Source organism: Python bivittatus, unplaced genomic scaffold (assembly GCF_059951505.1).
Source record: "Python bivittatus isolate LINGU-HERP-01145 unplaced genomic scaffold, Pbiv_v1 ctg000560_np1212, whole genome shotgun sequence".
Taxonomy (NCBI): domain Eukaryota; kingdom Metazoa; phylum Chordata; class Lepidosauria; order Squamata; family Pythonidae; genus Python; species Python bivittatus.
The window spans coordinates 7,577,501-7,598,029 of record NW_028277083.1 but is presented as its reverse complement, the minus strand read 5'-3'; the positions used below and the strand labels follow the sequence as shown (position 1 = coordinate 7,598,029).

General features: G+C 41.8%; 1 protein-coding gene across 2 annotated transcripts in view; it reads left to right on the top strand.

Moving 5' to 3' along the window:
- The window catches only part of XYLT1 (xylosyltransferase 1), a 151,198-nt gene that overhangs the window by 82,847 nt on the left and 47,822 nt on the right, over positions 1-20,529 (top strand). For both annotated transcript variants that reach the window (XM_088148124.1, XM_088148122.1), the window contains exon 3: positions 9,874-10,393. In XM_088148124.1, the coding sequence (XP_088004250.1) occupies positions 9,874-10,393 (520 nt within the window). The remainder of the gene's footprint in view (positions 1-9,873; positions 10,394-20,529) is intronic.

Below are 20,529 nucleotides of genomic sequence, written 5' to 3'. Positions count from 1 at the left end.
AGTGACGTACCACTTCCAAACATGACTTAAGTGGCCCCTTAATATTCTCTACATTATTTTGTAGCTTCGGCCAAGTCCCTCATAACATGGCTTCCATAAAACCATTAGCAGAGTCTTCCAAGCCTGTTTGTTACCTGTTGACCATTACAACAAGCCATTGGTAGAGTCCACATCTGGGTCTAAACACATCATGGTTCTTAGCGTCATTTCCATCGTGAAGCGGTCTCCCCAAAAGGACAAGAAATGAAGCTTCATTTTAATTTTTTTTACAATAGGGGGTTTGGCCTTCTCCTTGTGATAGCTTTGCCCCCCTCCCCTCCCCTGATATATGTGCACTCGTGCACTTGCCCTCTGACTCTGGTCGTTCCAGGCACGTTTCTACAGCCACACTTAATTCCAGCCTGAGCAACATCATAAATGGATGCTAATATGGAATCATGAAGGTCATCCTTTTGAGACTTGCTGACAGTGATAAGTAAGGCGGATTCATTGTTTTGTTTGTTTTTTAATAACTATTAGCGACCTACAGCTCGCTTTCCACGAGAGATGAAGCTTTATCGCAGAGATTACTTGCATGAAATTGCAGTGCAGTCACTGCTGGGGGTTTCTGACTGGCTTCCCTCATGGCAGAATTGTTCCTCCTCTCCCCCATTTTACACACCTCTCCTCCCACCACAGCTACTCTGTGCACATTGATAAACCTCGATAGTAGGTGCCATTAGCTAGCCTGCTTTGGAGTGAGCCAAACGCTGCCTCCATGTGCCTCCATTTTGGACTGAATGGAGACACACAGTGCCCTAATTGGTTTGGTTTGGTTCCCAGTGCATGGGAACATAAAGTATTAATTCCTGTTCTGGAAGCTCTGCCACCCCAGAACAGGAACAAACAGATTGGTGTGTTCTGGACTTAAACTGGAAAGTCCCAGAAGGTTGAGTTTTGTGCAACCCTAAAAGTAACCACCTTTTTCAAAGGGAAAGAAAATTTCTGCCTAGCAGATTTTAGCACATTTTCCCCAATGGCTGAAAGGCTGCTCCAAACCAAACCAGGACAAACATCTCCCCATTTAACCCCCTTTCCTGCAGCCCAACTGGCCCAGATCCTCTTTCTCTCCCTGTATTCTGGAGTCGAAAACGCAAATAGGTTGGGTCGAAGTTGTGAGGTCTGGAAGAGCGTAAAACAAACGCATACCTCTTGCCAAGCTTCAGTTTAATAAATCTCCGAGCCGGCGTTTCCAATCAAAATGCTCATTCTGCAGCAAATTTAGCTTTCATGTTAAGCTCTCCTTGAGGCCTGTCACACACTTATTTTTAGCCCAGCTGCTTCTAAAACTAGAGCCAACGTGGCACATACTGGAAAGCTTCTTAATGAAAAGAGACACCAGGGGCAGAGAGAAGATACCAGTACAAATAATGCTATAATAGAGGTAATTCTGGCAGTCCAACGCAGGAAGAATCCTGATCTCAGTTAAGATAAAAGATAAATTACGGCCTGACAGGTGTGATTGGAAGAGGAGAGAGCAGTGCAAAAAGACTATACACGCAGTTGTAGAGTTGAAGAAAAATTGGGTATTTAGAGAAGGCACCTGAAAGCATCTTATGGATATTTAACAGGGTGTGCCCCTCTCTCCTCTACCTTGAAAAAATGTAGTTTAAAAGGAGAAAAAGTAATCAGGAATAGGTGGGGTTTCAATGAAAAGGCTTTCAGAAGGGGTCACCAACCTTTCTCATACGGTGATGATCCACAGGACCAGCGCCAACATCTGGCATGATCCAAAGAGAGGCCACTGTGCTCTGGAAGTCCTCCCAGAGCTGATCGTGGAGGTTGACGTCTTGTTTCTTTATATACTTTTCAGTCTTACAGGAGCTGGGGACTCTGGTGTCTTCTGTTCATCTCTCCATTGATCTGCTCATTTACAGGACAATTCTACCCAAATGGAACAGAATAGGACTAAATTTGGCATGTGGGCAGAATAATGGAGTTCAAAAATGAGCCAGATCCAGCCAGGGCTTATAGAGTTTTGTTTTGTTTTTTTAATGCATCCAACTCCACTGTATTTTCAGGAAGAAAATATAAACTTAAGTCAACACGTTAGGTGAATATCAACCAGAAAAAAAATCGAAGGGCGCAGGAATGCATAGAGTTGCATTAACTGAAATATTTTGAATGACAAAGTTAGAAAAAGTTTAGAGGCTGAACTTTGAAGAGGTAAAAATGGAAGATCGGATTTATTAGGAGGCGCTAACAAACGGAACTAATTTAAAACTTGGAATGAAACGTACTGAATGGCGCTCGATCGATCCATGTTGAATTAGATATAACGAACTGACTGGATTTAATGAACTAGATTTACTGAATTTATTGGAATTCACATTGGTCGTGCAGCAGGATGTTGAAACATGTTGGGAAGTCTTATGGAAGCTATTAGCAAACTGAATTAAAATTGAACTTGGAATGAAATTAATTAAAGGGAGCTATATGGATTTGTATTGAAACTGAGTTAATGAACAGATCTGGCAATAAATAAGCTGCAGCGAGTTTATTAGAATTAGAATAGTGAATGGACTGGCTGTACAATTAATCTGCAACCCCATACTTTGCTTCTTTAGAGTAAACTAAGCTCCACTGAACTCCATGGGGCTTTTTTTTAGGATAGATGGGTATAACCTTTTAAATATAATTATTAAAACTAGAGAAACTGATTGACTGGATATGGAAATATGGAAGTGGAGCCATTAATTTGGGGCCAGCAATTTGGCACTTGGAAGTTCTAGGCCTGTGATGTTATATTCCCAAATGACATCCACAGAACCCTAAAATTAAGTATAGGTTTGTTTGTTATCAGTGGCCAAAATCTTATGATTTGGGGCAAGAACTTAGCCATTTTGAAAATACCTTTATTTGTTGGCACTTATACAGTTGTGGGTGATTGTATGATGGTACATAGGGCCTGAAAATATAACCCATTCTGCATTCATTGCTATTACCTATCTTTACTTACTTGTGAACATTGAGGGAAATAATCAAGGTGATGGATTGATGGGCATGAAAGAGATAATGTTTAAAAAAATGTGATTTTGTAAGGGATTGTAAACTACAAGGGGGAAGAGAATGAAAACACCTGAAATGTGAGAAATAAATGCTCTGTTTTGAGAAATATTGGGCCCTTTGAAAGCAAAAGTAGTCAAAGAATGAATGGTTGGTAGAAAAGGTTAAGTAGAGAAGGGGTAAGAAAGAGGAAAATGCAGCCATTTCCAAGAAAGAGATCAGAAAATAGGTGACAAAAATTGAGAATCTAATCTCACAAGTTGCCAAGTCCATAAACGGATATGGATGCATAATTAATTTCTTGAATCCATTTAACAGGAGAGCTCCTTTTTCTCCCCAAATTAGTAAGATGCTTTTTAATGAAATTTGAAAAACAGCACAAATCTTTGCAGGTTATGAAGGTGAAACTACAGTTGCAAACAGAGCAATTAAGGTGTTGCATTTGAAATAAAGAGGAATTCCAGAAAGTCTAGGGAGGATTTTAATTAATCTGATTACATGTTTTCAAGTGGGTGCACTTTTAGCATTTAATTTTTATTTCCCTCTTGAAAAAAAGACAAGGTGGGAGGAACTGAGGCACCATATTTAGTGCATTCCAGTTGCCCACGAATACTCAGAAGATATGGTACATCTTAATTTTTTAAAAGGTGGTTTAGGAAACAAATTTGGACTTTGAAGAAGCAGGATAGGAAGAGTAGGGATGCTTTTGGTGTTGGAGAAGACTCCTGAGAATACCATGGACAGCCAAGAAAACAAACCAACACTGTAGATCATTGAACAAATCAACCCAGAGTTCTCACTCGAGGCACAAATGACCAGGTTCAACTTATCCAACCTCAGACACATTATACAAAGACCTAGCTTTCTGGAGAAGGCTTTAATGCTGGGAAAGGTGGAAGGAAAGAGAAGAAGACGATGACCAGCAGCAAGATGGAAGGATTCAGTTACAGTGGGAATTAGTGCACCACTGGAAGACCTGAAGGACCAGTTTATGGACAGATTGTCATGGAGAAAATCTGTGTACAGTATCTGGTCACTAGGAGTCAGCAGTGACTTGATGGCACGTAATCAGTCATCAGTCAGTAGAGTAGAAATTCTTCAATCCTCTTGCTAACCGTCTCTTGAAGCAGAAGGGAGGAACATGCAGATATTCTGGCCCTGTAATATTTTACAAAAGAGCATCCTCTTTGAGAAGTCCATTACATCAGGAATATTTCCTTTCTCATCCATAATATATTAATCCAGCCATTCCATTCCTCTCCAGTGGAGGGGGTGTTTGGCGGTGGGGGGGGAGAGTTAATCTTCCAAACCAGTAGTAGTTCATGAAAAACTATTTTAAGATGGGCAATAAAACAGGAGCATGTTAAGCAAATGAAAATTTTAATACTTGTAGTACAAAATTCTAGAATGGCAAGCTGAGGTTCTGCAGTTGGTATCTTATGAAAACCCTGTGCTGTCCAGCAAGGGGGCATACGTGAGTAAATAAAGCATGGGGTTCACATGGATCAAAGGTTCAATCCCAGGGGTAAGGCTGTCCATCATCGTTGGCAGGATTGAGTGGATGGATCCATGGATCTGATTGAAGTGAGCTAATTAGCTTGGTCTTCTGTTTTGGTGTAAGAGAATGTACGCCTCAAATGTTAGTTGGCTGTCTAATATTTGCAGTAAGACCGAATGGCACGATCCTTGAAAGATGCTGATACCGAGTTTAGGGTTCCTTCCCCTGACAAAGCAAGTTCTCTATCCCTGACCTATGGTTCCTCCCTACTGTTGTGGGGCCAGAAGTCATATTTGCATGCCCTATCTAGATAGCCCTTCATCGATGACCAATCATCTGAAATGTTGGCTGGGAGTTAAAAGAGCTTTGGTTAATCTTGCTCTGTAGAGTTCTGTCCACCATATATGTAGTCAAGGCAGAGATTTGATCACTCAGATGGAGGTTTTTGTGACCCACTTGGTTCCATAACATTCAGAGTTCAACCAGCCTTTGCGCGTTTTGTCCTGCGTGCTGCTTCTCTACGTAGAAAGGAAGATCAAAATTCAAATTCTTTTGAAGTTCCACAGCGAGTGTCTCAAGCCCCTGAATTTCCAGATAATTATGAAAATGCCATTGACTCTCATTCTAAAATAATAATAATAAAATAATAAAGAGCTAAATGAGGGGAAGCATATGGAAAAAGCAAATTTCATAAGCATCTGTTTTTTTCTCCCATCTGTTCTCTTTGGCTTTGCTCTTGTCCTCCTCTGCCAAAGTGGTGAGTTTTTCAAAGAGGTTCATGATGATCAGAGTTCATTCTGCTATTCTGTTTGCCATGGTTGAACGGAAGAGAGTGAACCTTCGCCTTTCTCTGGTGCAGAACAGATTTTTGAGGATTTGGAAGCTATTAGCATCTTAAGCTCCAAAAATCTAGAGTTTGCTGCAAGCCATTCTGTTTTGTTTATCTCAAAATCTGTTGCAAATAAATATTTTAAAGTGTCGGGTCCTGTCTTTCTGGAAATTCAAGCCAGTTGTCCTATCATACCAGTGTTGTCCAAACTTGGCCACTTTAAGATGAGTGGACTTCGACTCCCAGAATTCCCCAGCAGCTTTTCTCCCCTTGCTAGCAGCAATGATTGGATTAACCACGAATTGCCTTCTGGGGTTTGCTAACTGAGAATTCTGGCTTGATTCCCTGCTAGCATTCTATAGTTGAAGAACAAACCATAGTTTCCATCCTGGCTTATGTGCAGACTGTTCAGAGACATCCACTCTCATGCAGCAATTAGAAAGGACTTTCTGATTTGGTTCAGTTGATCTACATTGCCTTGAAATCAAATCTCCCAACTGAATATTTGCACAGCCTTAAAAACTGAGTTGCAAATGTTGGTAAAGGTGAAAACCCTTTACCCAAACCCTTTCTTTGAGGGTTTGCAAGCCACAGTAGACCAGCTTTCAGCTTCAGTCAAGAGTGTCTGAAGCTGAAGACCACCCAGCAAAGGAAGGGAACAGAAAATAGTGAGTGAAGCTTGTACTCAACATTTTTTTAAAAAGATAATCTGCTGGAAAGAAATCTAGTAAAAGCAGTGGCTTATACAAGCAACTCATTGTAGACTGAGTATATAAATGGATCATATTTATGAACCTTTGGGGATTTGTTTCTTAAGAACTGTTACGCTTGGCTTTTAAAACCTGTTGCAGCCTCTCCATTATTTTGCTCATATACGCAGAGCAGTAGTATACTGTTTCTTTGATTAACCAGCAAGCATGCATGTAAAATAGGAGGATGTATGATTCAAGGGACTCAAGGCAAGGGAGGGGGATTAGCCACAGGTTTGGGCTTAGCTAACAAAGATGATGCTCAGATTGTGATTTTTCCTGTTCCTGGTTATGGACCTGGGTGGACTTTGATGTTTGCACGTTCCCTCACTTTCAAAGAACCAGTCACTCACATTGTTCTAATTATTTTCAATTCTTTGATTCTCCTGTTTTGCATCTTGAAAGATGACTTGGGACTAACCAGTCAGTCACTCAATGGCTGCAATCCAGTGACATGGTAAAGTGTTGCACAATGTCAATCAATCCACCCCCAAATCTTCTCATTCATTAGATTTTGCTCTTGCCCCTCTAAACCTCAGCTGATTTGAATTCTCATCTTAGAAGCATATGGGCATTTTAATGCTTGTAGATGCTGGATTGCAAACGCTTATTCTATAAAGCACAATGCGTGTTGTTGATGGACAATAAACATCTGGATCTATTTTGATCACATCTCTGTCTCACTTTCCTTTGAAGCAAATTTGAGGCAGTTGTACATGGGGTTATTTTTTCGGTGGAGAATGGTCTTTCAAGAAGGGTTTAGGTGAGTGATAGAGACATATCCCATGTCAGCTTGTAATCTTGGCTAAAAAGTAAGGAAGAACCTCAATCCTGAAGGACTTGGAACACACCTGATCACCAGTCTACGCTGACCTATGGTGGCTTTGTCTCCTACAAATGTCACAAGAAACTGACTCACACAAAGCAAACAGCTACTTTGGAGGAACAGCAGTAGCTTGTGTTGGTTTGGATTTTATAAAGGTTCACTTTGTCTTCCATTTTTGGTCCTTCTTTCTATTTTGTTTTGGGTTTTTTTAGGGTCCTTTTTTTTAATGGAGTGGTTCTAGTTAGTCCAGTGAACTGTATCAGCAGCATCTGCTTTTGAAGTCACCATTATAGTTTAGGGAAAGCAAATGATAGCAGGGTGATAAGCAGATGCTACACAGAAGAACTGTAGCTAAAAGGGAAATTAATGCAGGCTTTAAACAAGCTTTAGTTCTATAGAATGTTCTCATTCTGCTTTCTCCATGGTCTGGGAGATAAGCCAATTTGGAAGTAATGTAGCGTAGCTGTGGCAAGCAGTGAGGCTCAGAAATGGGGATCGCCAGATTATAGATCACATGTAGATCCCAGCTGCTGCTTCTTTTTCTTTTTCTTTTTCTTTTTCTTTTTCTTTCTTTCTTTCTTTCTTTCTTTTTTTTGCATACCTTAGGCATCCCCTTCTCCATTTCTGAATTTCAAAGGACAGTTTTTCAAAGGTTGAATAAGCAGCAAAATGGATGTGTATAAACTTTCACTAGGCTTAGGCTCCCTGCTTTGCTTTAAAATGGGGGAGACCCACCTCCCTAAATGGATTCCAATAAGCCTACTGTATGTTGAAAGGCTATGCAAATAATTTGATTTAGAGGTTTGATTCAGGGATGGTTTAGACTCTCTGAATTGACTTCAGGTATCACGTGGTGTCAGATACCTCTGAATTGAAAGACTATAGACCACTCAGCCACACAAAGTTTTCCCAATCTCTTCAGTGCATTGAATCAATGTGTGATTTGACCGTGCAAATTGGATCCTCAAACTTTCCATTTATCAAAGCACGAATGCAAATTATTTCAATCTGACTTTTCCATTTGGATAACTGAATGAGATCAGATCAAAGTTGATGCGTACACCCTTGCTATGTTGGGTTCATAGCTCTGTTAAGCAAAGTTATGGTTTACATGCAGGAACGCCATAGACTCATATCTGATATCTCTAGGCAGATCTTGAGTTGAGCTGCTGCCAAGGAATACTTGCATTATATTAAGAGAGAGCGAGAGAGACCGAGACCTTGAGCCAGATAGCATGTATCTCTGTGTATGATGTCCTAAAATTAGTTGATTCCAGCATTCCTCTGTAGAACATCCGAGCAACTTCCTCAGACATGGAGAAGTTTTCCTTTCTTATATCACTGATGCATTTGATCTGGGTTAATGCCTATAATTGTGGAGAACCATGGTGTGGGTAGAGAATTGACCTATCCCAATCACCATGAGATAAACCCTTAAAATAACTCACTGTGCTTGGTTGATGTCAGTTGCCCCCATTGATAGAAATTGGTGAAGAGGAAAGGTATGAGATAATGGTGATACAATTGCAACACTTGTCACACAAATAGTTCAAAGTTCCTTATCAGCAGTTAAGGGTAAATTTAGTAAGCTTTGAGACATATGTATATGTGTGTTTGCTTTGTTGAATCATGTTTTGTTGTCATGCTGGGACTGACTCAAGGCTACCACAAGCAAGAGTTTGCAAGTAGGACTGGACATGTGACATATTTTTTTGTGAACTCTGTTGTGAATTGTCCTATATCCTGAAGCAAATCATACATGGCAGTTTAGTTAACTAGGCTTGGCTAAGGAGTCCGCCAAAGCAACTTACAAAACTAAATGTGAGGGAAAGTAATAAAACATCATGAACACAACAAAAGCAAGAATGCTGAAAGGTTCAAAGTCATGTTGTGACCCAGAGAGTTAAAGAGGGCAATAAGATCCCAGCATCCAAGCAGCTACTTTGGTCCCAGTTGAGTAAAAGTCTTGTCAATTAGTGAAAAATTTACAGTTTCTGAGCCAGAAAAATGTCCTTGGGATGACTAGACATATCTATGGATACAGTCTTGTGTTACCTCATTGCCAAAGAAGCTTGGCATTAGCCAATGGCTAGTTTACCTTGGGTGACTAGAGATTCTGTGGAAGCGAGTAAGTGGTTTGCTGCAAATTTCTCTGTTCTTCCTTGCCCAGACTGCTTGTTTTTCCTTCCAACTACAAAGGAAGGCATGTCCTTTCTTCACCATCCTAGGACATTTCTTTGGTCTCCTTTCCTCTTGTTTTATGGTAACCATGATGTGCCATCCTCTACCTAAGCTTGCAGCCTGGTTCCTCTTGGTCATATCTTTCCTCTTTCAATATTTATAATTAGAGAGAGACCAGGATTTCGGGATAGAGACCTTCCTCTAGGTTTGGAAGGCCCTTCCTGCCTATAACTCTCAAATGTAACCTTTCCCTAATTTGGTGGCCCTCTAGAAGTTTGGAGTTCAGTTGCCTGAATTCCTCAGCCAGCATGGCCATTGCTAACAGTGGTGGGAATTGAAGACCATGCATCTGGAAGTCGAAAGATGGAAGCTGGTGAGGTGAGAACCCCTGATTCTCAGGCCAAAGGAAAATGTTTAAAGATAATTTTCTAACCATGACTGGTACAAAGCCTTATAAGGTGGTATCCAGGTTGAAGAAAGCTGATCTAGATTTTCTACCAGGTTTTGTAGATGAGGCTGAATGTCATTATTTATCTGATCTGGTAGGAAAAAGGTTGATTGGTCAGTAGTAGAGGACCCACTTACATGCAAAAGCTTCCAAGTACAATTCTCCAGTTATGGCTTGGAAACACCTGGAAAACTCAATAAAAATAGACTGGTGATCTAATTCTTGCGTTCCTGGGCAGCTGGAAATAAACTGTTGAGCATCATGGAATAATCTTTCTTTTCCCTCCCATTTTTATAGGATGGCTACTTTTCCCACCGGCCAAAGGAGAAGACACGAACCGATAGCAACAATGAGAACTCTGTCCCCAAGGACTTTGAAAATATTGACAATAGCAACTTTGCTCCCCGGACACAGAAGCAGAAGCATCATCCAGAACTGGTGAAAAAGCCCATCAATGCACAGAAGGAACGCTTACGGAGAAAACTAGAACAGGAGGAGAAAGCAAAAGAGAACTCCCTGCTTGGAAAGAACTCCAATGACCCCCTGCCATTGGACAATTCTGCCCCCAAGCCCGGCAACCATTTGAAGGACATACAGAAGTCCTCCCGACAGTCTCGTATGAAACGGGGTGGGAATGGTTCTCCTGAGCTCGGATATGATCAGCTGCCAAAATGTGACATCTCGGGCAAAGAGGCCCTCTCAGCCCTATCCAGGGCCAAGTCAAAGCAGTGTCGGCAAGAAATTGCCGAGATGTACTGTCAGCACAAGCAAGGGAAGCTGATGCCTGAGCAAGTGACTCGTTTCTGCCCACTGGAAGGTAAGCTGGAGGAGAAAAGGAAAAGGGTCTCCAACATGTCTGTTCCTACTTTATTTTTGATTGGTCACTTGAACAAAGACAGTTGCAGACATAGATGCAGACAGGATTTGCTACATCCTGACATTGCAGTGCTTGAAGAGGGGTGCAGGTCAAGTCACCAGACAGATGTGGCCCTACTCTAGAGGTGAGGCAGAATTTTGCCCTGTTGGTCCTAATCTTGCCCCATTGCAGCTATAGCCCATGATTTACTCCATTCTGGAGACTCAGCCATCCCATCTGTAAGGGCATCATCACCATTGTATCAAAAGGCAAAAGGGAACAGAGAAACTCCAGTTTGTGAAAAGAAGATGCATTGGGAGGGACAATCTATTTAGGAATAGAGGGGGGCACTCAAGTGACCCAACGCCTGCAACCAGAGATGATCAGTGCCTGCTTTTGCTTAGATGAAAGCTGCAGGTTTTCAATATAAACAGCTCTGCTCAAAAGCAGTCAGAAATTAGAATTGGGTTCTGCTTTGGAGTAGTGGTGAAGGGATCAGGCTAGAAACCAGGAGATTGTGAGTTCTAGTCCTACCTTAGGCACAAAGCCAGCTGGGTGACCTTGGGCCAGTCCCTCTCTCTCAGCCCTGGAAAGAAAGCAAGGGACAACCACTTTTGAAATCTTGCCAAGGAAACTGCAAGGACTTGTCCAGGCAGTCACCAGGAGTCAAGACTGACTCGAAGGCATCAAAAAAACAAAAAGAACTTGGGGGAATTTGAACCCTGGATTGACCAGGGACTAAAACTTTCCCATTTAATTCCATTGTGAGGGCCTCTGCTAACTTTGACCTTGGATGGTCAATAGCTTTGCCTTTCAGCTAGGGCAAAGCTATGCCAGAATCAATCTTCCCATTTGCCAAAGGTTTCCTGCAAAAATAAAGTTAAATCTCACCAAACATTATGAATGGAAGAAGAAGGAAGAACCCAAACTAGGGTCTGATACCTTCATCTTTTTATTGTTGAATTCTGCCTGGTTCACGTTACTGTGGCTTCCCTTTCCTTTGGCATATTTAAATGGCTGGGGCAATTTTCATTTAGTCTTGTCTCTAGGGATAATGGATAGTACAGAGAAACCAACTGGGGTGTAATATTTAGTATTTATTCCTGCTCTCATGCTGGTAGCAAATTAGTTTGCCAGACTTCATCATATGTCCTCAGCAGGCACATATGTAATTAAAAAGAATGTGCGTTGGGTTCACAGTAGCACAGAGCTTTTCCAGCTGTAAAAAGTCCATATGCTCCTTTGGGAATGCAGACCAGAGCAATGTAATTATGGTAGGGCTAAATACGTGTAGGGATTTTTTTTTCCTTAAGTGATTTCTAATCAAAGGGAGCAAAGTTAACTCTTCTTGTACTGGGTTTTGGAGTTGTATGTAATTTTTGTTCCTCTGTGTGTTATCATGCTTGTCAAAAATCACCCTGCTGACATTTCATGATTATTTCAAAAATTAAAAGTATACAGGGAGGAGGATTTTGAATTCCAGAAAGGTTCAGTTGGCTGTGAACGTTGCTGTTTGCCCTGGTAGGGGGAAGACATGGTTGAAAAATACCCTGCCAATTCTTTTCCCAAGCCTCTTTTTCCAAATCTTAAAGACACATCAGAATGATTTGGAAAGCAAATTTGCAAAACTCAGTGCAAAAATTGTGGCTATCTGCTTCAAATCAAGAGAGGCCATTTTGGTGTCTTCCAGGTGTCACAGACTTCAGCTTTTATCAATCCTAAACAGTGTGCCCAATGGCCCGTAATTGTATGAGTTGTAGACCAAAAGGTTCTGAAGGACCCCAGATGGTCTACCTTTACATGTAGAGCTGTGAGAATAACCTTGGGAGATGGGAGGAAGAGCCACAGCCTAGACAGTGGTCAGGCAAGAGATATCTCAGCCCACAGAAGGAATGGGGATGGAGAAAGCACCTCAGAAGGGACCCTCCCTTCTTTGGAAAGTAAAGGCAAGGGAGGGGAGAAAGGCTTTCAGACTTGCAAGATTCTGTTATTGTAACCTTACAATAAATGTAGTGTTAGTACTCCTAGTTTTGGTTTCCTGTCTGGGCTACCTCAAAGGGCTGACACTTTATATAAACCAGACGGTTACACAGCCTTAAAAGCAACTATTGGCCTTGACGGATCAATAGGCCTTGTAAATCAGTGTGAGAACTTCCTTGAAAGGCTTGCTTAAAAGGATTACCATCTGGTTAAAGAAATCCCAAGTCTGTGTGAGTGTGTTAATGAAGTCTGAATACATTTGCATATGAATATCGGCAGCTTTGATGGAGGTGAGAAGATCACCGTATGGTTTTTCAGGCACTGCCTGCCTTACGGTGTAGCAAGATCTAGCATCCTTATGTATGGGTTAGAGCAGGCCTCCTTTAATCAGATGTTCTCCCCATATGTTGTGACTACAGTACTAAGAATTTCCAAGCCAAAAGGGCCAGTGAAATTCCACAATTCTGAAGCATTGTGGGAAATTGAAATAGCAGCTAAATCCTCTCATCACGGCTTGAAGCCCCATTATTATTGGTGGGTAAGTCCACCAAGTCTAGTCCTGGTTGACAGAGTAGAACCAGAGAGATTTGACTAGGTCTGCAATTCCTCATACGGGGTAGAAGATCTTCCTTCCAGAAGCAGTTTCAAAGAGGAAAGCTTGATTGGGAGCTTTGCAAGCCCTAATTGCTGATTTTAAGCCATGGGGGCCTCCAGGTCCAGCTCCAACCTTTCACCTTATCTGCTGCCAATTTTCAGTAAATAAAATTAAAACTGCATGTGGATATGGGTCAATTAATCTATAAAAAAAGAAAGTATGGTTTTAAAAAATGGTTATACTGTTCACATGTCCACTTTCCATCTTGGTGTCAGCCACTTTTCCCTTTGTACTATCCACATCTGGGTCCTTCCTGAATGTGTTTCACTAGACAGAGAAACAGCTGTTGTAATTGAGTCCATCTGGTCGTCCTCTTCTTCTGTTTCTTCCACCTTTCCTGGCATTATGGACTTCTCCAGAGAGTTATGTCTTCTCATAATGTGCCCAGCATACAATCAGTTGAGTCTGGTCATGTAGGTCTTGTGAGAACTCTGGGTTGATTTATTTGATGATCCATTCATTGGTTTTCTTGGCTGTCCATGGTATTCTCAGGAATCTTCTCCAACGCAAAAGTTCAAAGGCATCAAAACTCTTTCATTTTTCTCTACCTGCTCCCCACTTTTTCCCTAATTCACTTTGATCCGCACTGGCTTTGCAGTCCCTTGCACATGTGTTTCCAATGAGTGACTTCCTTGCAGCACAGCAGAATCCCAAATTTCACAGTGCTGGGAAGACAAAGCAAGCTAGCTTTGTAACATTCTAGGAGGCAACCCTTCAACTAAGCCTCCTATGTTTTTAGCAGCATGACAGCTCCACCAGCCCTTCACATGGCACAGCTATCCTTTTTCAGTCATTTAAACTTAAGGAAGTGTGACCAAACAATTGAAACATTTGGGAGAGGAGATAAACTGGGTGTATAGGAAGCCTCTTCTGGAAATCTTCTCAACAATTGGTTGGCCAAGGAGTTTTTGGATGTGAGAGATTGTGTGAGATCTAACTTATGAGAGGGGGGAATATTTCCAAATGCTTCTCCCTCTCTCCCCTCATACCATGTTTAAAATAGCCTGGAACAGACTGAGTTTTATGGGATGAAGGAGGCTCAAATTTATTCTGCACTTTTCTGATCAAGTTTGCATGCATCCATATGCCTACATAAAAAGAAATAATCTCTTAATCTTCTTTTCTCCATAATGGCAAATTTGACCAGCACTGATGATGTTACTTAGTCAGGTAATGAAATGTCTGCAACCAAACAACCAAGCTCAGAGAGCACCAGAGACTCCACAAATTTGACCTAGTGCTGGGGAGATGTAATGTGGTGATTTTCTCATTTTTAACATTCAAGATTTAGCCACCTTGTACAATGATAGATCTGGAAAATGCCCTTCAAAAGCCTGGGGTCATACAGTCCCTCTACTTCTGTTCCAGGGAGTCTTATCTCAGTAAGAAAGGGAGCTCAGAAAGTGCCCATAGCAGAATGGCATAGCCCTTGCTTTACATTCAGCTTATTCCATCTCCATAGCTGGAGATGGAAGAGATCTCAAGTAGAGACCTTGCCAATCAGAGTGCTCAGCCCAGAGTGGACTGGATAGTCAAATCATCTGGGCTCAGATAAGTCTGCCTTCATTATAACAACTGAAGAACTTAGTTCAGAACTTGACATCCCAGCCTCTAGAACAAGACTTCCCCAGCTTGGCACTTTCCATATGTGTCATGGCCCAGGCTCAGGACTCAGATTCATGAATCTGAATCTGACCCTGAAGAAGCTGCTCCAGCTGAGCCTATGGAATGTCAGCCTCAGGAGAGACAGCCAGGAATCACATGAGGCTGATCAATCACAGGCACCACCTGAGCATGAGGATGACGTAAGGCCTCCCAGACCACACACCCGATGAGTGGAAAGAGAGCAGAGCAGCGAAGATCCATTAGGCTCCTTGCCAAGCAAGGGAGTGAATCTCCTGATTGGTGACAGCTGGCTGCAGCCTTATTTAAGAAGCAGCTCTGAGCTGTGCTCTCTTTGCCGGAAACAATGTCTGACCTCCAGCTCTTGTGTAACGTTCCTGCAAATCCTGTCTGTGTTTGAAACCTTGAACTCTGACCTCTGGACTGGCTGACAACCCTGACCTGGCTCTTGGAACCCTGGATTTGGATTTGGATTTGGATTTGGACTGCTCTTTTGTGCACTCCTCTTTAGAAAGCAAACTCTTCAGGGAAGCCTCAGTTTTGTTTACAATCCTTTGTTTGCTGTGATGTCTTCAGCCTTGGAGTAAAATGGCTAAACTCCATAAATAACTGTGTGTGAGTGGTTGAGACCTGAAACAGGACAATGTGTGTTGGGTCTACAGCTACTAGAATTCCCAGCCTAGCCAGAAATTATGGAAGTTCTGGACCTGAACACCCCCAGAAGGGCACATGTTGCAGAATACTATGTGGCTTGTACAAAACTGGTTGAGGCCTCCATGCCTCTGCTTCTAGATCTTACCTCTAGAATTTGACTCAGAGGTGTAAGGAGCAACGTTGCTTAGTGGTAGAGCTCTGGCTAGGAAGGAAAAAGGTCCTGAGTTCAGCCCCAACATTTTCAGATTAGAAAGGTCTAGTAGGAGATAAGGAACTTCCTCTGACCCCATCTGTAGCTTTGTCTGGTACTTAGCTAGAGTTTAAAGTTTCTCTGGTTTAAAGGGACAAAGAATGACTTCACATTAAGTAGCTTCTTGTGTTGCGGTACGGAAAAACATGTCCAAATTTTCAGAAAGGAGGGCAGCTTGGGGGGGAGTTAGGGCAAATCCTTTGATTGCAACCACCCCCTCCAACAACAGCCCATCACTATTCAGCCAGACAAGACTAATCTTCTTACCTATTTTCTTGCTGTTAGAACTACAACACTCTGTTCATCTAGTTCAGTGCTATAAAAATCAATGTATTTTCATCCAGCTCTTAGGCTCAGCATGGAATATGGTCACCTTCTTAAATTTTGTCCTCACCCAAGTCTTGGTTCTTTTCCCTAACTGTGTTATTTATAAACAAGGACAAAGGTGATGGGTCAAGTTATGTGTGTGCCTTTTGTAATCCAGGTTTCTGACTCTCAGAATTTGATCCAATGCAGGAATAAGTGCAATTCCTCGGAGTGCTCACTTGCGATAAGCAAACTGGGTGTGCGTGTAAAACATTCACGTGTCATTCAGTCCCATCATCTGCTGGAAATACTGTCCAAATATCCTAACATTTAGCAAATGGTTCTTTGCTCTTTCTACCTAAGTGGGTTATCATTTGGCTAGCAGATAGAAGGGAAGTAAAACATGCCAGCTCCCTACCAAAAGATGGGTGTAATTAAGCACCAATATTAAATTGGCACAATTAACCGTCTGCTTTGCACATTAAAAAGTCAATCTAAAGACATCTAAGCCATCCTCTCATCCATCAAATATTTTTGTCATAAACCTTGAGCTGGGGGGACAGAGTGGAAGTCGAACGAGGCAGAAAAGTGTTTGTTTTTTTTAAAAAAAAGCATGTGTTATTGTAACTTGGGACATATACTCACACCCTATGAGTAATCTTCTAAAGCCTGCCAAAAGAACCAGCGTTAATTGCTTATGCTTGAATGTATTTGCTGTTGGAAATGTCACACCGTAAATTATATTTCATTTCTCCTCCTGACAGGTAATATAGCAAAAGTAAATTGATCCTATTTCCACTCTCCCCACCCCCCCCATTCTGATGTTAAATGTATTGCTACTCTGAAGAGTGGAAAGGGCTACTTGCATGGGTTTACGATCGCTATATTTTTTGGGTTTCCATTTCAAAATCTAATCAACATTTAAATAGCTAATGCATTATTAAGAACAGAACAAAGAGAAGACCTTAACTGTAATTGGCACAAACAATCCCAGGCAGGATGGTGCAGCTGAATAAAATTTATTTGCAAGGAAGAAGAGGACAGACCAACCATCGCTTCTAAGAAATGGAAGCCAAGTTCTCCTTGATGGACTGTGTTCTGGGGGAGATGCAAAGTGACCTTAAACAAATGTGGGGGAAACTGAGACTTTCCATTAAGCTGACGTATTTAAAATAATGCAGCTCTTCCTTAGTTGGGTGGTGATTAGTAGATTTGGGGCAGGGGGTAGATATATAATTGCTATCACTTTTTGTAGATGCTTTAGAAGAAACAGAAGTCCAAGAAATGCAAGGGCTGCATCACAGCTCTGGTTGTGCTATATAATGCTCAGAAAGGTGTACTCACGTCGCCACCCCAGATATCTTTCATCTCTCCACTGTTTGTTTTGGAGTGATTTTCTGCCAATGGACCCCAGTGGTTTGCATTTCATTGTGATGGTTTAGTTCAGGGGTACTGCACTCTTTTGAAACGTTGAGTCCCATTGTCAGCATTACTAAGTAGACCAGACAGGAAACATGACCAGCTAATTCTCCCCCTGTCTCCTCTACTGCCCAAGAAACAAGGGAGGGTCCCTTCTGAACTTCTTGTTCCACCCACTATCCAGCTACGGGCTTTGCTGTCTCTTATCTGACTGTTCCCTTGGCAGCATCTCTTGGCCCAGTCTCCCACGGTCTTTCCCACATACCATTACACCCATCTTCCCAGACTCCTCTTCAAGTGGACATTTTTAATGGGGTGAAAAGTGGAGATCCATGGCAGGGTGGGGGGAGAATCAAGAAGAGGGCTGGTACTGCAATTGTGGACACCATCTTGACTTTTCTGACACATACTAAGGACATCCCTGGCCAAGATTATTCAATGCTTCATTGCCTTGAGAAGATAATCATGCAAATTGTCAATTTTTTTGCTGTGGCTTCACTCACTTGCCCCAGACTGTTCACATTTTTAAATATTTAATTTTTTTTCCCACAATGAGCTCCCTGGCATGCAACGCAATAACCAGAGGTTATTTATCCAGGAAAACTTATCCATTCCTTGTTTAATCTATAACAAGGAAGGTGACATAGTGTCCTCTGGATATTTTGTCCTAGAGCCCTCAAAGTTCCTCTCCATTGATCACGACCAGGCTAAGGCATATTGGAACAGGGAATTCAGAACACCTGGAGATATCCAGTTGCCTCTCCCTGAGTTGACCTTACCAACTTCAGAGGAAGAGCGGAGACTTCAGTATGGAAGCTGTCCATGATTATGAGTACAATAAAGGGTAAAGGAAAGTTATATTTTCTTCAGGAGTTTGGATACCATTGAGTGGAGTCCCCTTTTGGTTGTGTAAGGATCATGCTTGGTCCCCATTTTATAGATTCAAGATGCAAAGTTTATTTCAGTCAAAGATCAGTAGAGAACAAAACAGTGAACAAACTGTTTAAAAGTGAAAGAGGAACGCCAGATATAAAACACAAGTTAAAAGAATAGTACAGAATATTATCACTGTTATTACCAGTGTAGACTGTATCTCTAAAACTAAAATATAGAGTTAAAATTCTAAGATAGAATTTTAGGTTCAAATCAAATCAAATCTATCCATCCCTATTCAATGTTGTTCAAAAGTTAGCCAGTTATATTGTATTGAGGGACAGGGATTAGCTTGGATCTTACCATTTTATATTTTATATGTTTGGTATGTTTTTTATTTATTTGTTTGTTTGTTTTTGCTGTATGGTGGCCAGAGTGACACTGTTTGAGTTGGGCAGCCCTATCAATCAATCAATCAGTCAGTCTTTGCTTGTTACTGAATTGCACCATGGATTCCTCAGTGGGCCATCCTCAAGGGCCAAGACTCAAAGACAAACTGTGACTGAAAGCTCAAGGATCTGGATACAGAAGGCCCAACATTTAGACCCAAATCCTCTTGGCAAAGCCTCTTAGCTGAATCCAAGGAGCAAATGCAAAGAGAAGCTGATGCAGAACTGCTCAGAACAAATCAGCTTTCTCTTTTATCATCCTTTTAACGAAAGACTTTCTCGCAAAGGAAAAGAGAGTCGAGGTGAGATTCTAATGGCTAGAACATGGCTTCTTGCACTTGTACGGTGGCTGAACCTCCTGTCTTTCTTTGGACAGGTTTCTCCCTGATTGTCTGCTGCTTCCATCTCTGTGAAATCCCATGCGAAAAGCATCAAGATGGAACATCTCCTATGGGGCCTTTTTTTTTTTAACGGGGAAGTGGAGGCAGCCAGGGGGATATCAACCTGATGGAAAGAGATGGAATGGGTAAAAGCCCCTTCGGTAGCTTTCTCTACCACCTTCCACAACACAATAAACTCCAAAACAAAGAGCAACTTGAGAATAGGGTTGGAAAGCAGAAGCTTCTTTCATGGGGGGAAATCTTTGAGACCTTCCAAAGCAGAACCTATTAGCATCAGCAGTTGGCACACCTAAAGAGAGCAAGCTGGCTTGAACTTGATGGGGACCTTCATCGTATATCCAGCTGCCCCTCCAAGTTCTCACTGTTACTCTACACATCTTTCCCCAGAGGGAGCCACATCACTTCTTCTAATAGTGCTTTTGATCCCAATTGTCACCATTTCCACTTAGGCCTGAAAAACACTCTCTTAGAACTTATAAAAACTGCAGCCAGATGGTACTGGAAATAGTTAATTAGATGGACCAATATTCTAATTGACGTACAATGCCTTTCTTGATTTTCAAGGGCTGTGTTGATAGCACTTCCTGTCACCCCCCCAGATACTGTTCCATTAGTGTTTCATTGCCTTAAAGGAACTTTCCCTAATATAGGGACCTTCCAGATGTGTGGACTTCATCTTCCAAAACTTTTGACAAAAGCCTTGCAGGCTGGGTTTTCTGAGAACTGGAGTCGACCCATCTGAAGGGCATCAGGTTGGGGAAGGGTAAAATGAAGGAAAAACCTTATTGATTGCCCAGGCTATTACTGCTGTTGAAACAGAGCCAAAACAAGAGATGGGATCAATATTGATTATTCTCTGACTCTTAAGTTGTAGCATTTGCCTTAATAAATCCTTTTTCTATTGTCTACCATGGTTTGTTACACTACATCAATATTGTTGCTTTCTCTGTTAATTTATTTTGCTCTGGATGTTTTATAGGCTATGATTAGCACTTTGTGGTTACTCTCACTTTGAAGGATAAGAACCCAAAATAGATTAGAGGAGATCAAAAGAAACAGTGGGAAATGGAGCTGAAGTGGGCTACCTAACCTTCCGCTCTTAGGAAGTTGTCACAGTTTCCTCTTTCTCCATAGAAGGAGCAAGGCATGGTGCTGGAGAAAGATCACCCCATCAAACTGGGATTCTTTGACCCAGATTGTAGCTCATTGTTAGAGCTACAGCTTTCTGTGTAAAAAGTTCTCATTATCGTTCTTCTGCATCTTCAGATGGTCATATCCTATGGGAAAGATCTCTACTCCAGAAAATAGAGGGAAAATTGTGGAGAATTCCTGTTCGTCAGAGTAAAAATATTGGGGTACAGTAGATGGGTGGTCTTGATGGTCTACTCAGCAGCACCAGATTTAGCCCAGTAGGCCAGGAATGAACACAAGTTCTCCGGTGCCCCTTTCTGTGGTTCCCAGAGGTCACTTGGTTTGTCCCTCTAAAT